Raw genomic sequence first — 13,761 nt, 5'->3', positions numbered from 1 at the left:
AGCAGCTGGAGTGCTTCTTATCGAGCAAAAAAGGGAACCACAGATCATGAATCCCTTCATCGCACAGAATGCTTGTACTGTGGGATTCCTTTTTCGTGCTTGTCACTGATCCGCTTGTGAAGTTTATATGTGACTCTTTATTCTACTTCTATGTCCTTAAAAGTTCAAAATAAACAGTAAAGGTGTCGTGGAATATTTTTATGTTTGGTAATAAAGTCATTTTTGGTGATTAGCATGGAGTAGTTGTGATAAAGGTGTGTTGATTGATGGGAGAAATATTCTTCTTGGATGAGATATTGAAGAGTATTGAATGCAGCTGAGTGAATGGATGAACGGGCGCTGTTTGTCCAATGAGTTAAGTGAATAACTTAGCCCGAATTATTGATCCTAGCTTTTTATAAAGTGGAGGTTGTTTGACGCCCCAGACACACATTAGCTTAATTACCAGACTAAAGGTTCTTTACGATTTCGACTGATGTAAGATTAATTATTAGGCCAAAATTGCATAGAACATTTCGACAATGCACTTATCCTTTGTTAACAATTGGAAGGAATTTACAACAAAGTTTTTTTTGCAATATTTAAACATTGCAATTAAAATTGGTTAAAAAATTGAAGGGTTGGATAACTGATTCATCACTTTAGGTATCGAAACATTTTGTGTAGTAAATCATTTTCTGAGGAATATTCAAAGTAAAGCAACTAACTGTATTTTTTCGGCTTTGTCGAGAAAGGAAACAATAATGAAACGTGTTGTGTTAAAATGGAACAAATGGACAAAGTCGCGGGTTTCGCAGTGGTGCATTGTGCTGTGAAATTGTTTGCATATATCTATTAAACTGAACAGCATTTTTATTTAAACATTTTAATGGGATGCAGGGACTCTACCGAATTCGTTTCAAAATACAAAAAGGTGTAATGTTTGAAAAGAAGCTGAAGATTACTGGTCCTTTACCTTTTTATCAGATTTACGGAGGTATTTGGAAATAAAGTAGTGGATAAAAAGTACCGCGAAAGTGACATAGAGCAAAGCACCAAAGAGAAGATTCTGCATTGATTGTTGGCACCTGAAATAAATTTCATTAAAGTCTTCTTGAAGATTAAAGTCTTCTTGAACTAGCATTGATCGTTACCTTCATCCTACTCAGTGAATATTTTGGTTACATACACTGCGATTATTAATGGGGAAGCAGCTTATACAAATGTCCGAAGTGCCCAGGTGTCTCTCCTTCAGGAAAGGAATGTGGAAAATGTTGTGGACGAAGGGAATTTTAACGATTATTACAATCACTCAAAATAGGTGGACAAACACAGTGGGAACATACGGCAAATTGGTCCCAGTTTTGATTTTATAAACGTAGGCTAGGACGCCGATTCCCACAAACATCTGAACTGTCTGGATCGTAGTCAGTGTCATGGATATTGTTCTGAAACGTGCACTACGAAGTGTGTGAAAAACAAAAAAATCTCTCGAAAATCTAATCTCTCGGAAACTCGGAAATCCAAATTATTTTGGAGGATTTTTAAACACGCTGGTGAAAGAAGTGACGTAAGAATGTGGACGCAATGGAAAAAAGGACCCAAAAAGTACTCCAAGAGAAACATTGCTTATATTTGGTAAATCCTTACTTAGGCGGTCGTTTTCCATAAGATGCAACTGCGAAATATGTGTACATGGCAGAATGTGCCAGAAAATTCATCAGAATAAGCGCTTTTCCGGAGCCCGTATTTTCAGCGCCTATAATTCAGCAAATAGGATGTGTTTCGAAATTGCTGGCCCTATAGGGAAAGTTGTCTTCCATGTCCCCAACTTACACTGGTCACAAGTGAAAAATAACTTCAATGTGGGAAAGTTCTCAGAGATTCGCAAGAGATAACAACCAGGCATAGTTACTTACCCGAATGGGCAGAATAAATAAGTACTGAAGTGTGATGGTAATAATGCAAAAAAATGAGAGGTTTCTTTCTTAGGACGATAAATAGTGTATCTCCAAGCTCCACGATTTTTGACAAGAAAAATAAATACGACCAGTAAGCAGCGACATCAGTGGGATTTACCGAGTAGCACAAGGATCGATAGACACCCTCGTACAGTAGCGTATGGATCATATCCTGAAAGTTAGGTTAGAGAAATGTTACTGTTCATTGAGAGATGTTAGTAACAACTACAGTAGGCAGTGATAGCGGATAATATCGTAAAGTGTGCACAAATTAAAGGAATAATTTGAACGGAAAATAGTAACAACTTGCTTCGCCAAAACGAATGAAGCCAAAAATGTTAAAGAGAGCGAGTGAAAGATTCCAAATGAATAAAGGCCAGCGTAGTTTGAAAGCAGATCGATAGTTCATGGAGTACTGGATCAGCTTAATGATAAAGAAGTAACCTATCGAAACTGCGACCGTTTGGATCCAATTTTTTTGGAAGGATATCGTTTTCTCAATCGGATCAACCATTTTTTCGAATGGTAATGCATACCTGTAATTAAGGAGAAACAGAGTAGAATAATTTACGCCCTCTGGGATTGCTTGCAAGTCTTCTCTCGTCCCAGTTGTCATTCTTTAGGTATACCTTAAAAGGTAAGGGTAGAATTACAGATATGGAGAACATTTTGCAAGTGCTCTCTCTAAAAGGCCTAACGGCCAAACAATTTTAGATATAAAAAGTAAATATATAGGTACCGATATTTGTAGTCGGTGTAAAGACCGGATAAGTTGTTCCTATACAGTTCAAAACTATCCAGCGCAAACATTTTTGCAACAGCGATGCAACTATGAGCACAAAATGTAATCAGATAATAGTGAAATGGATAATTCACTCTTTCGCTCAACTTATTTATCTTTGAATCTTTTGAAAAAACTGAAAAAAGAATAAGTGTAGAGTGGAAGTTTTCAAATTTATTTTCCAATTTGCTGTTATTTTTTGGTCGTGTAATTGATGCAAAGCAGCTAAATTATCACTGAACCCGAGGTAAGTGTGACTTCGAGATTGTGAATAGTGGAAGGGAGCAGGACTGATCGTTATAAATGTAATGTTTATTCATTTATTCTCCGATATTTAAGGTTAGATTTCATTTTAAATTAATCCTTAATCAGAACCGTGCATGTTGAAGACGACCGTTAGAAAAATGGGAAGGAGAACATTCTCTCGCTGTATCGATGGAATAGCCACTCTATCAAGGATAATACAGTTTCACCAGGTATAAAGGAAGGTTTAAATTTCATAGATAATCGAATAGGTTCAGAAAATTTCGAAATATTACACTTCGAAAGATTGTGACGTTATTGTGAAGAACATTTGTCGCTTTACAACTATTTACCAAATGATATATTTCACTAGCGATGATTCAACATGAAATAGTGGGAGCAAGGGAGAGGTAATTATGGGAAAATATAAAATAGATGGAAATAGAGGGAGAGAGGGAGAACAGAGCCCAGATTTAGGTCATCATCCCACTAGTAAAGACTATCGGACCGACCACCGTAGTTGGATTATTCCCATGCAGTTCGCTTTTTGAGAGACTGACGAAGAAGTGATGAATTGTTGATGTGAACGATTGGAAGCAAATTCTCTGAACCCGCTTCTTCGTTTCATGTAACTTGTTCGTCTTGCTTTCAATTCTTCGGAAAATCAAGTCTTTGAAGTTTTTATTTCCTTCGTTTTGCCATGCGAAACAACTAAATTATCTTACAATCCGAAACAGTATCATTTCTTCCGAAATTATGAATACTGAAGGGGTGATGTCATCCATTTAGCTATATATATATATATATATATATACTGAATTACCGTATTTTAACCAATCATTTTTAGGAAATATTATACAACTTAGAGATCTTTTTCGAAATACTCTCAGCAATACGGCAAACCTCAGAGCATTCTTCAGTTCAGATAAGATTAAGACATGGAATGAAGAATAAGTAGATGAGTAAATTTTTAAAAACATCTACATTATTGCATATCAATCCCAACCTGCTGACATTCAAAAAGGAGACACATAAAGTCCGGAAGAGACTAACAGTCAGAAACAAACTGCAAAAATGCCTAGAGACACTAACCGTTAAAAAAACATTTCTTAGATGTGACTTTTCCGGACTCTATATCGTATAACTGAAGATTGGCTTTACAAATGTAGATTTGCCGCTAATCAAATCACCAAGTCCTACTGTGTGGCCAGATTCAGTTGCTATGGACATTTTTTCACATATTTGTTCTGCAGCAATACAGTGAAAGCAAAAACTTCAAAAAGAAATCTACTTTTCCCAGTAAGACATGAATAACAGATGAAACAAATGCAACAGTTTCCTTACTTGACAATTCTTAATTTCATCAAGAATCGACAAAAATAATAACTCGACCATAGTCTTATTATGATATAACATGGCCTCCTATGGCCGGGAAAAATCTAAGCCAGTTTGTTTTTTCGTGGTTGCAGGAATAACCAACTTCTTAAGATCAAAGAAATTAATTCCACAACAAAAAAAAACTTTTGCTAAATCAAGCTACTAACATTTTCCTCGAACTTAGTAAAAAAGAATTTTAATAACTAGTGAACAAATCCATTTATCATTATTTCGTTCCTTTGAAGAATTACACGAATGAACAGTTCTAATTATAGAGAATTATGATAACAGATATTTGTCAAGCAAAATAACTGACAAGACTGCGAATAGCTTCAAGAGAGTTAACCCTTTTAAAAGTAATTTCGACCTCAGTGTCAAAATTTTCTATTTTACAAAGAAAAGAGTATATTCTTCCAGAAACTTGAAGATATAAAAGAAAGCAAGGTGTAGTAAAAATATTTTATATCAATATTATAAATTATCAATAAACCAGAAACGATGAAATATCGCCATATTTACAACTCGCACAATGAAAATAACAAGATTAATTACATCGACTAACTCTGATCAGTTTGTCTCTTGAAAGAATAAAATCAACATTTTCAAACAGTATGTCGCTTGCTCCGGTTCGAATACTTCCTCGATTTGAGAGCACTACTGAATAGCAAATATTTTGCCTGAAGTCAGTATTGAATGAGCAAGTACTCTCTGCATCAGGATTATTCTGTAAAATCACAACACAGGCAAAACTGGGCAAAATTTGGCAACGAAAATTATAAATGAATACCAAAAAAGTGAAGGAATGATAAAAAAGCTATTCAACAACCAGAACCATCCAAAATAACATAGTACAAGTTATAATAACATAATACAAGTTGAATAACATAGTACCTCATAACGAGAGAACATTCTGGGCGATCTTCCTTCTTAAAGTCAGTCACTTTTACCTCCACTTCTACACCTATATCAGTTCCAACACTGAGAGCCAGCTTCAAGCATTCTTCTGCTTCCAGAGAACAGATTTCCTAAAATAAAGCATACTCATGTGTCAGTGATTTGATGAGTTGAATTAATGAGTTAAAAAGCTTTGTTTTAATTATATCGGTGTGTTTTACATTTTTATTGAAAAATCCAAGTATATGTTAGTTTATACAAAATATGAAATTATAAAGGAAAACTAACACCGATGTTGAGCTTATTAGGATAAAAAGAAGCCAATAAGCAGCATAGAGCTCTGCCATCTGCCCAACTCTTGCTAAAATTGGTGATTTCGACACGTAAAAATTTAGCAACCGCTTTCTGACACCATCGAAGAAGAGTATTACGACGTGAACCTGAAAAAATACATAAACAGTTTTTAGAAAATAATATGGTAAAAAGAAATGCAATATAGGAAAAGACAAACCACGCTCATAACCAAGCATCAATCTTTGTTAAGCTTTATCTTCCCAGCTCGAAAAATTTTTTCCACACATGGCCACAGACGTTCCTTGAGGAGCAATAAATGCGGCACTTTGTTGTTGTCTTTGTAGTTTTGCGATCCTTTCCGATAATTTTAACATCTCCTTCTATGCTTCCATTTTGAAATCATTCGCTCCTTTTACGGCAACCAATATGTCTTTCTGCATTTGATTTCATTCTTTGCATTCTTCCTATAATCAGTTTATAGTGAATACCCAACAAATATATAAATGAAATAATTAATACACGAACATTTTACCTCAATAATCACTTTCAAGTGTCTATTCTCAAATACAACTCTTGATTCTTCTGCTTTACTCTTTTTTAAAGTCAAATTCAACGGCACTTTCTCTTCCTAGAGTTCATCAACCAATTTTCCAAAATCTTTGCTTAAATTATGCTCCGCAGACGACACTTCGCTCTGAAATGTATACAGCTCATCCTCAGCATAACATGAATGAGTTTATAAATGCTTCCTTAATACATCTGTCTAAATGCCCGCAATTTTTTTATGATTCGATCCTTTTGAGTGTCAAAGGTTTGGATCGAGCAGAACAGCGTAGTAAGATGTGAAGCAAACTTCAGCAACAACAAAAAGACAACGCGACGTAACTGCACAAATCTAAATGCAACAGTAATGCTAACCCCTTACCTTGTCAAACATATCATTTATATTTCACAAAAGACATTGTAGTGTTTTTTAAACTTTAATTAACGACTAATCTAAGGAAAATTATGCGGTATAAGAGTGATTCATAACTTCATCTTTATTTTCAAAAATAATTTCTTCAGGAATTAGCTCATCCGATAAATCTGCACAAGCTCAAAATTCGGACTCACATTATACTTTTCCAGTAACGGATCATTTCTTTGTTTCTGGCCAGTCAAAAATTTGATTTTTTCCGTTTCTTCCTCAATACGATTAAAATAAAGCCACTGTCTGAGTAAAACAATAAAACATAAAAAGTGCATGTCGTAATCCCAATGAGACAAGGATTCTGATAGACAAAAGCTTGAAAAACTATTCTCTATGTTACCAAACAACTAGAAATACCGTATTTTCCACATGTAAAACCTCGACCGTCGTTCGTTTAGCGTTGCTCAAAGCAACCCACAACTTTGCTAGCTCTTCTTCCGCAGCTTGAAATTCTTTAAAAGCATTGGTAAATTTTCCCTCCATGTGAAACAGTCTTTTTCGAGTCACTGTCCCACGTAAATTCGTAACGCGACAACTCGTCGCTAATAACTGTAGTAGGTCTAGCTTTCTTAGGAAATATTCGCGTTACATCCTTGAATAAAAGTGATTTGGTCAGAAAAATTCAAGAATAATCATTTCTAATCACGACTGGGAATTTGAAGTACAAGGTTATGAAATGGAAATGGGCCACATGCAATCTCTCCTGCATTCATTCATATCCATATAAAAGAAGTAGCAATGGTTAATGTCAATGGTCAATAGTATCAAAACACTAGAGACTTTTATTGAATTCTAGTATCAAAGCACTAGAAGCTTTTAACCTTATGTGATCATCTCACAGTTGCACACAACTCTGTGTCAAATCTAGTGCAGTAGAAAATAGTTGCGTGTCCAGGTGACATTCTTTTTCAAATACAATCGAATGCTGACCAGAATTTTTCAAAAGTTTCGTGTGAATGGAATTTTCTACTGTTTCTGCAATGTCGCAAAATGCACAAACCAGTAAAAAATGAGAACAGAACAAGCATGCACATCATCAAATATATGAAACAAGTGTAGCAATGTGACAGAACAACGTAAAAGTTCCCTAGCAAAGCACAAATGCGTGCTCTCCTAAGCATCTTCTAATACCCTCTGCAAGACATCTTACATTAATTATTACCTAATAAGTATGTAAAAAAGTCAAACTAATCCAAATTGAAAACAAGAACCTAGATAACTACAAATTCACCCCACTTGATTAAGCGGTCGCAGAAATGTCGTCGTTTCCCATGCCTTTAGTGTTTCCTTCTTCGACAGATTGGGAGTACCACATCTACGACCTCTCAGTGTGGTCTCCTTTTTGTAAACAATTCGCCTCATATAATATTTTCTGAAAATACTATCAGAATCAGGAAAAAACAACTGCAACCCGCCTCGGCATCTTTATGAATCCAGTCCAGTTCACTGAAACATACAGGTCACTAAAAATCTCATCATCAGTCCGATCACCAGTTTTGTATCCCCTAGCTTCCAAATCTCTTTCTCCAAATGTGAGGACTTCACAAAAGTGATGTTTTTGGTACAAACCGCCTTCACAAAGCCATTAGTTAATTTGATAATAGTGATATCACCACTGAAATAATATCGAATGACGATGGTGCTACAACGATGATCTTCAGCTTTATTATGAATATAAGAGTCAGTTATCAAGACTTAAAAAGATAACCACAGAAATATATTTAAGAACAACTTCCTTCTCAGTACTGAAATTGATGACGAGAATATAATCAAAACCAACACTTTCATGATGATTTTCTTACAGAACTTCAATAACTAAAGAAGCCGAAGGAGAGCACGATACTTGAAACACAACACTGCGTTATACAGTATACTGTACAACAGATAATTAGTAACCTGTACAAATGTATAACCAATCAGTGCCTATAGGTTAGCGCCACAGACCCATCAGGTAATGCTCAAGAAATTAATTATAACAAAAGGTACCGGATTATTCCCCTCATTAAACTCTATCTCCTAAATTAACCCTCAAAAGACGATTAGTGACGTAGCAGGAGTCCAGCTAGCTGTATTAAACTGGGCAGATAACGAAATTTTCATTTCCATTTCCGAAGCAATTTAGTTAAACAAAACGAAGAGAAAGGGAGAGAGTTTAAAGAGTAAATACTGATAAAAAAAGATTTACAAGCCAAGCACTGTCTTGAGATCCTTACGATCACCTAAGCATAAATAAAGAGATAAAATCCTGTTTTTAAAATGCTACTTCATAAACTAATTAATTGTTCTTTTGCTGTTGCTGTTGTTGCTGTTGATGAGTATTGGCATTCTGCTTCTTACGTCGACAAAACTTCCGATGGGTTGCCCAGTGACTTTGCTGGCATTCCACACTGCAATAAGCTGTGTTCCAACAACAGTGATAAATCGCTTCCGCTTCGCATTGCCAACACCTTTAATTTAAACAATTAGGTTATTACCACATAATCCTATTCAAAAAACTGAACAGGACAAAGCATTCAGTTCCGAAAGTCACCCTCCCCAACCTTTTTCTTGAATTTTTTACGTATCGCTACATTTTCTTACACTTGAACACAATGCAGTAAGAAATATCAAAAGTTTTCATTTCTGTCATTGAATTTGCAACTGAAAAAAATAGTCATGAATCATCCTTGCAATCATATTTTATAATAAAATACAAAGAGAAGAAAAGTTACCACTGTTTTTTCTTGATACTTGATATTTCCTTTCTATGTTTTTCAGCCATTTTGCCCAATTCAACTTTCAAAGATTCGCGATATTTTTCCTCCAATTCAGCTCTGCAGCAAGAAATTATAGTTTTACTAGAAAAAGCTCCACATATTTACTAAGAATATGTTACTGGAGGTTCAAGTTCAAATAATCATTAACCTCGTGGTATCTAGTTCGTCTTTGAACTGCGTAAGAAGTTCGGTCCTAATCTTTTGCTGATCAGAAAGAAATTCCTGATGGAGCTGAAAAACGTAAATTTAACAGATAAATTCTTCGTCAAGTGTGTTCTTCCTAATACGATCATTGTTAATTTATTTAAAAGATAAAATGACCTTTATTAAATGTCCCTACCAAAAAGGATACTTGTCACTGTAAGATAAACGACGAGTTCATGAGGTGAGCATTAAGCTCCGCAAGCTTGCAAGCTTTCTGAGACAAAACAATTACTTATCGTATAGTAAGCACGACCATTTCCGAATACGGTTTACTGAGTTAACAAATGAAATCAACTGAAACCTATCTTCCTCTTCGAAACAGCCGCTTTAGTTACACTTTGCTTCTATTTTCTATATGAGAACAGATCCTACTACAAAAAATGGGATTGAGATTTACCCGTTCAGTCATTTCAACCAATAACTTTTCCCTGGACTGCTGATAATCTGTCAACCAATGTCTTTGCAAGTCCATAATCATTCGCTTCATGCGATCATCTAATACCCAGTGATCATCGTGCATCTCGCCTTCTGCTTCCACAACCATCATACCTTCTTCAACCCCACGATGGTTTCGGCTATCTTTAGGCACGTCTTTCCCATCACTCATCATTTTGAATCTGAATGATTTAAAACGTCGAGCAGTAAGCCAAAAATTAATTACAAATAATGCAGATTATTAAAGTAACGTAGTACAAAACGATATATTTTGCACTATACTGCAAGTTATAAAAGTGCACTTGACAAATTTGTTTTCCCTCAACACATATTACAGTATCATAATAATGTTATGCAATCAATGTGAAACAGGGAAACAGTAAGGTTATATAACATATTCCAAGGGGTACCAGAACAACGGCCAATTTGTTAACAAGAAAAAGACGAAAAAAACCAAAGACGACAAATAACCTGTTAAGGAGCATAAAATAATGGTAAACCGAACCAGCCATTTACGGTTTGACTTTTTATAAATGGAATAACTTAGACTTTTCGATACACTAGTGAATGGCGATTCCCAAGACAGTGGGGTTCATACTATTATTCCAATGAATCCAATTAAAGAATAAGCTAAATAATCAATGCCCAGCAGTCTTTAACTTCTTTTTGAAAAAAATAACTTTGCGCTTACGATCGACATCAATATGGTACGGTATATACGCTGGGCTCGGACTACCATTCACAACAAGTATCTCTACCTTGTAATCCATATTTGACTTTTTATTTTTCCTAAACATCTCAATGCCTATTTCTGCAAACGAGTCATTATACCACCAAATAACGCAACATGCAACCTAAATGAATTCATCCCCGCCCTCACCGTTGAATGAAGTGCGCTGCAGTTCCACATGCTCTTTGGTTATCCTAAATCGCGTCCCCGTAATTTAATGAAACCAAGACAACAATGAAAAAGTTCGATGTGCTATACTATGGTAAGGTAGGGTTTTTGGATTGATCTCGGGAATGTACGGGTGTGTTGTTTGGGGTAGACTGGTAGTGATGCTTCTGTTTTCATATAAGAGACTCCTATTTTGCCACAAAACTATGCTTTTTGGATAAAACATAATATCGTTAACTATCCGATTGCGGATATAGAAAATCTTTAGTTGTGTTCATGTTTGCTATAAAAGTTCAAAAGAAAAAGTCTTCCAGTTTTATTCTTTTGAATGAGCATTCATTCATAAAGAGAACAATAACTAATCAGATGGCAGATGACTCATTTATTAAGGGTGATAAAGGAGACATGACAAGAAAAATGACTCGGCATTAGCATTGGATTCCACTAAATCACGAGTCTGATGGGGAATGCGCTATGCTGTCTGCAAGACTCCTCATCTGCTGCACGAAGCAAAGAGGTGATGTACGATGTAAGGCAACAGGCTAATCACGAAGTTAGTTTTTTTCAGTCTGATAGAAATACCATAGTGGCATTACGATGTGACTAAAGGTTACTCGAAGTGTTGTCAACGTAAGAGCACCACCGCATATTTCTCTCTTCTCTAAGGAATTCTTTTTTTTTTCAAGCAAATCATTTTCATTATCAATGAAACGCATGAGAAGGGAATTGTTAAAATCATCCTCATTTCCAGGAATAATTACAGAAAATTTCTTAGAGATTTTATGATTGTTTAGATATACTTCATTGTGAAATTAAACTGTCGTTATTAAATTTATTTTTGAATACATTACATAGCGGGATTTGACATATAAGGAAAAAGAGGTTAGGCTCACATTCGTCATTTCTATGGGAATTTCCCGATCACAAACTGTGCTCAAAACCGAGAACTGTTCATTCTTTCTACGTATCAAATTTCTCGATAACAATGCAAAAAGACACAGATTTTCGATTTTGGGTGAAAAACTAAGAGTGACAGCTCCAGATTTGCCTGTCAAAACTTCTATTATTTTTGTTTGCTTTGGGGAAAATTTTTTAAACATACAAGTGGATAATAAAAACTACTGTTTTAGTATGTGAATCAGACATTTCCGAGAGAGGACACTTCAACCAATTTTCTTCCTCATATTAGTGAAAGGGAGCTGCCTGACGGTAAGTGAATATTCCTTTTGGAATTGATTTCTGAACGTTTCACTTTTTTTTCGTAAGCTGATGAAAAAATACTATGGTGATAAAGCAGAGATCCTGATTTTAAGAGATTGGTGAAGACCCATCAACGCAGCCGATGGTTAAACCAATATTTATGGAACGAAGCCGAAGTGAAATGAAACGTTAGTTCGCAAAATTGTTATAGTTGCTTCCTGTTATTTAAGTCTTATATAAAATTCTTGAAGTTAGCTTTGATCCTTGGAGCCTTGGTTGCTGTTTAATTTCTATTAAAAGATTTGATTTTGGCCTTAATAGCAGTATATTTTATACAATTGCCATTGATGTCTAAATTACTTGCCTGATATAAACAGGTTCTACTTTTCACTTGTAGTAGCTTCTTTTCTGATCTTTCCATCTGTTTTTGAATACAAAAAAATAAAACTTCACACAATCTTTTTAATGTGGAGCATACATGAAGATTAATATCTCATATCATAAAGCTTGAATAATGTCTCCTGATGACTTCGGACTTAGAAAGTCAAGTGAAAACATTTGACGGTTGGAAGCATTGTAATTAAAATTTCCAAAAGTGGCTGGAATTTACCTATGGATGAAATTATTTCGGTTCTAAAAGAGTGTTTGGTTGTAATCTGAAGGATTTAGTGAAGGATAACCGTCGTTCGTTCTATGTCCTGGATGCGCAAAGCTTGACCACCATAATGTCACCACTACAAAAGTCGAATAGTTGTTCGACGATATTTCTCGACGACTCGACGATTTCACAGCCAAACTTGAAAAATACGATAAAGTGCATTTCATTGGCTATATATTATCATATCGTAAACCGAAAAAATCGAGCTCATGAGCGGTTGATGGAAATTTTTGAAGAACGGCTTCATCCAATCACGGTAAGGTATTTTTTCTCATTTGTTGTCAGATTACATGATGATGTTTTCGAAATTAAGGAAATATGAATCGTGCTAAAAATATGATGTTAAAGTTTGATTCTAATATGATAATATAAAGCCATATATTATCATATTGTGAATCGAAAAAATCGTGCTTCATATTTCTATGAACTGAGAGGTTATTTAGATATCATGAAATTTTGGATATTTTATTGTTATGAAACGGATGGCTACGGCAGACATGTTTAAGCTCGAATGATACCCATCTAGACTTACAGCGCTCTTTGAAATCCTCATTACAAGTGTAGAAGAAATCAGAAGTGCGTTGTGACACATTTCCTCAAATGATTGTTTGTTTTGGGTTTCCTTGAAGCACAGTAATTTCAGAGAGATCCGATTCCAATCGAAATGGTATCGAGAGATCCAGATCATCGACAAATCTATCGTTTTGTCAGGACTCTTTTCCATGCTGCTCAATTAACAGCAGAGTGCGCAATAATCACTTTGGTACTTTGTTCAGTATTTCATTGCTTTTACATGATTTTGTTCAAGCATAAATAGGTCGAACTGAATTCATTTTACCTGATTTATTGTCAGGTATATGTGGAACGGTTGCTGAATTACGCTGAAATGGATTTGTGCCCGTCAAACTGGCGGCGAGTAGTATTAGGAGCTATTATGCTTGCATCAAAAGTCTGGGATGATCAGGCTGTTTGGAATGTTGATTACTGCCAAATTTTAAAAGATACCAATGTTGATGATATGTAAGTTTTCCTATAAGAAGCTTCTAGCGCAATTATATATATATATATATATATATATATATATATATATATATATATATATATTATATAT

The 13,761-nt window shown here is 35.1% G+C and overlaps 4 protein-coding genes across 5 annotated transcripts in view; 1 reads left to right on the top strand and 3 right to left on the bottom strand.

Annotated features, from left to right (window-relative positions):
* Nucleotides 1-846: 846 nt before the first annotated feature.
* Nucleotides 847-2,750, bottom strand: LOAG_07896 (GNS1/SUR4 family protein; the record flags this gene model as incomplete). Its single annotated transcript, XM_003143427.2, has 6 exons — nt 847-1,067; nt 1,326-1,427; nt 1,630-1,738; nt 1,899-2,112; nt 2,251-2,476; nt 2,680-2,750. 6 exons carry the CDS (start codon nt 2,748-2,750, stop codon nt 941-943), a joined length of 849 nt encoding a protein of 282 aa, XP_003143475.1. The 3' UTR covers nt 847-940.
* Nucleotides 2,751-4,799: 2,049 nt separating this feature from the next.
* On the bottom strand, nt 4,800-6,034 carry LOAG_07895 (hypothetical protein). Its single transcript, XM_020447558.1, has 4 exons — nt 5,747-6,034; nt 5,524-5,675; nt 5,233-5,366; nt 4,800-5,018 (listed from the first exon to the last, which is right to left on the bottom strand). The coding sequence occupies exons 1-4, from the start codon at nt 5,763-5,765 to the stop codon at nt 4,886-4,888; spliced, it is 438 nt and encodes a 145-aa protein (XP_020302224.1). The 5' UTR covers nt 5,766-6,034; the 3' UTR covers nt 4,800-4,885.
* Nucleotides 6,035-8,148: 2,114 nt separating this feature from the next.
* On the bottom strand, nt 8,149-10,081 carry LOAG_07894 (MYND finger family protein). Its single transcript, XM_003143425.2, has 4 exons — nt 9,857-10,081; nt 9,404-9,486; nt 9,211-9,312; nt 8,149-8,946 (listed from the first exon to the last, which is right to left on the bottom strand). The coding sequence occupies exons 1-4, from the start codon at nt 10,067-10,069 to the stop codon at nt 8,775-8,777; spliced, it is 570 nt and encodes a 189-aa protein (XP_003143473.1). The 5' UTR covers nt 10,070-10,081; the 3' UTR covers nt 8,149-8,774.
* A 1,171-nt stretch (nt 10,082-11,252) lies between these two features.
* The window catches only part of LOAG_16731, a gene marked incomplete at its 5' end in the record, with an annotated part of 3,780 nt that continues 1,271 nt past the window's right edge, over nt 11,253-13,761 (top strand). For both annotated transcript variants that reach the window (XM_020449381.1, XM_020449382.1), the window contains 6 exons: nt 11,253-11,345; nt 11,923-12,001; nt 12,106-12,180; nt 12,662-12,906; nt 13,294-13,413; nt 13,504-13,670. In XM_020449381.1, coding sequence (XP_020307112.1) covers nt 11,253-11,345; nt 11,923-12,001; nt 12,106-12,180; nt 12,662-12,906; nt 13,294-13,413; nt 13,504-13,670 — 779 coding nt within the window. The remainder of the gene's footprint in view (nt 11,346-11,922; nt 12,002-12,105; nt 12,181-12,661; nt 12,907-13,293; nt 13,414-13,503; nt 13,671-13,761) is intronic.

This window comes from Loa loa (assembly GCF_000183805.2).
Source record: "Loa loa unplaced genomic scaffold supercont3.15, whole genome shotgun sequence".
Taxonomy (NCBI): Eukaryota; Metazoa; Nematoda; class Chromadorea; order Rhabditida; family Onchocercidae; genus Loa; species Loa loa.
Note: the sequence above shows the minus strand (reverse complement) of the source record. Positions and strands in the feature narration are given on the sequence as shown.

What these genes read in the sequence shown, in the direction of transcription:
- LOAG_07895 (XM_020447558.1), bottom strand. An exon ending in CTAATAAGCTCAACATCGGT is followed by an intron (nt 5,367 to 5,523) that starts GTTAGTTTTCCT and finishes GCTTTATTTTAG; the next exon opens with GAAATCTGTTCTCTGGAAGC. An exon ending in GAATGTTCTCTCGTTATGAG is followed by an intron (nt 5,019 to 5,232) that starts GTACTATGTTAT and finishes TACTGACTTCAG; the next exon opens with GCAAAATATTTGCTATTCAG.
- LOAG_07894 (XM_003143425.2), bottom strand. Translation starts at nt 10,069, where the DNA reads ATGATGAGTGATGGGAAAGACGTGCCTAAAGATAGCCGAAACCATCGT. An exon ending in TGGTTGAAATGACTGAACGG is followed by an intron (nt 9,487 to 9,856) that starts GTAAATCTCAAT and finishes TACGTTTTTCAG; the next exon opens with CTCCATCAGGAATTTCTTTC. An exon ending in AGTATCAAGAAAAAACAGTG is followed by an intron (nt 8,947 to 9,210) that starts GTAACTTTTCTT and finishes TTTAAATTAAAG; the next exon opens with GTGTTGGCAATGCGAAGCGG.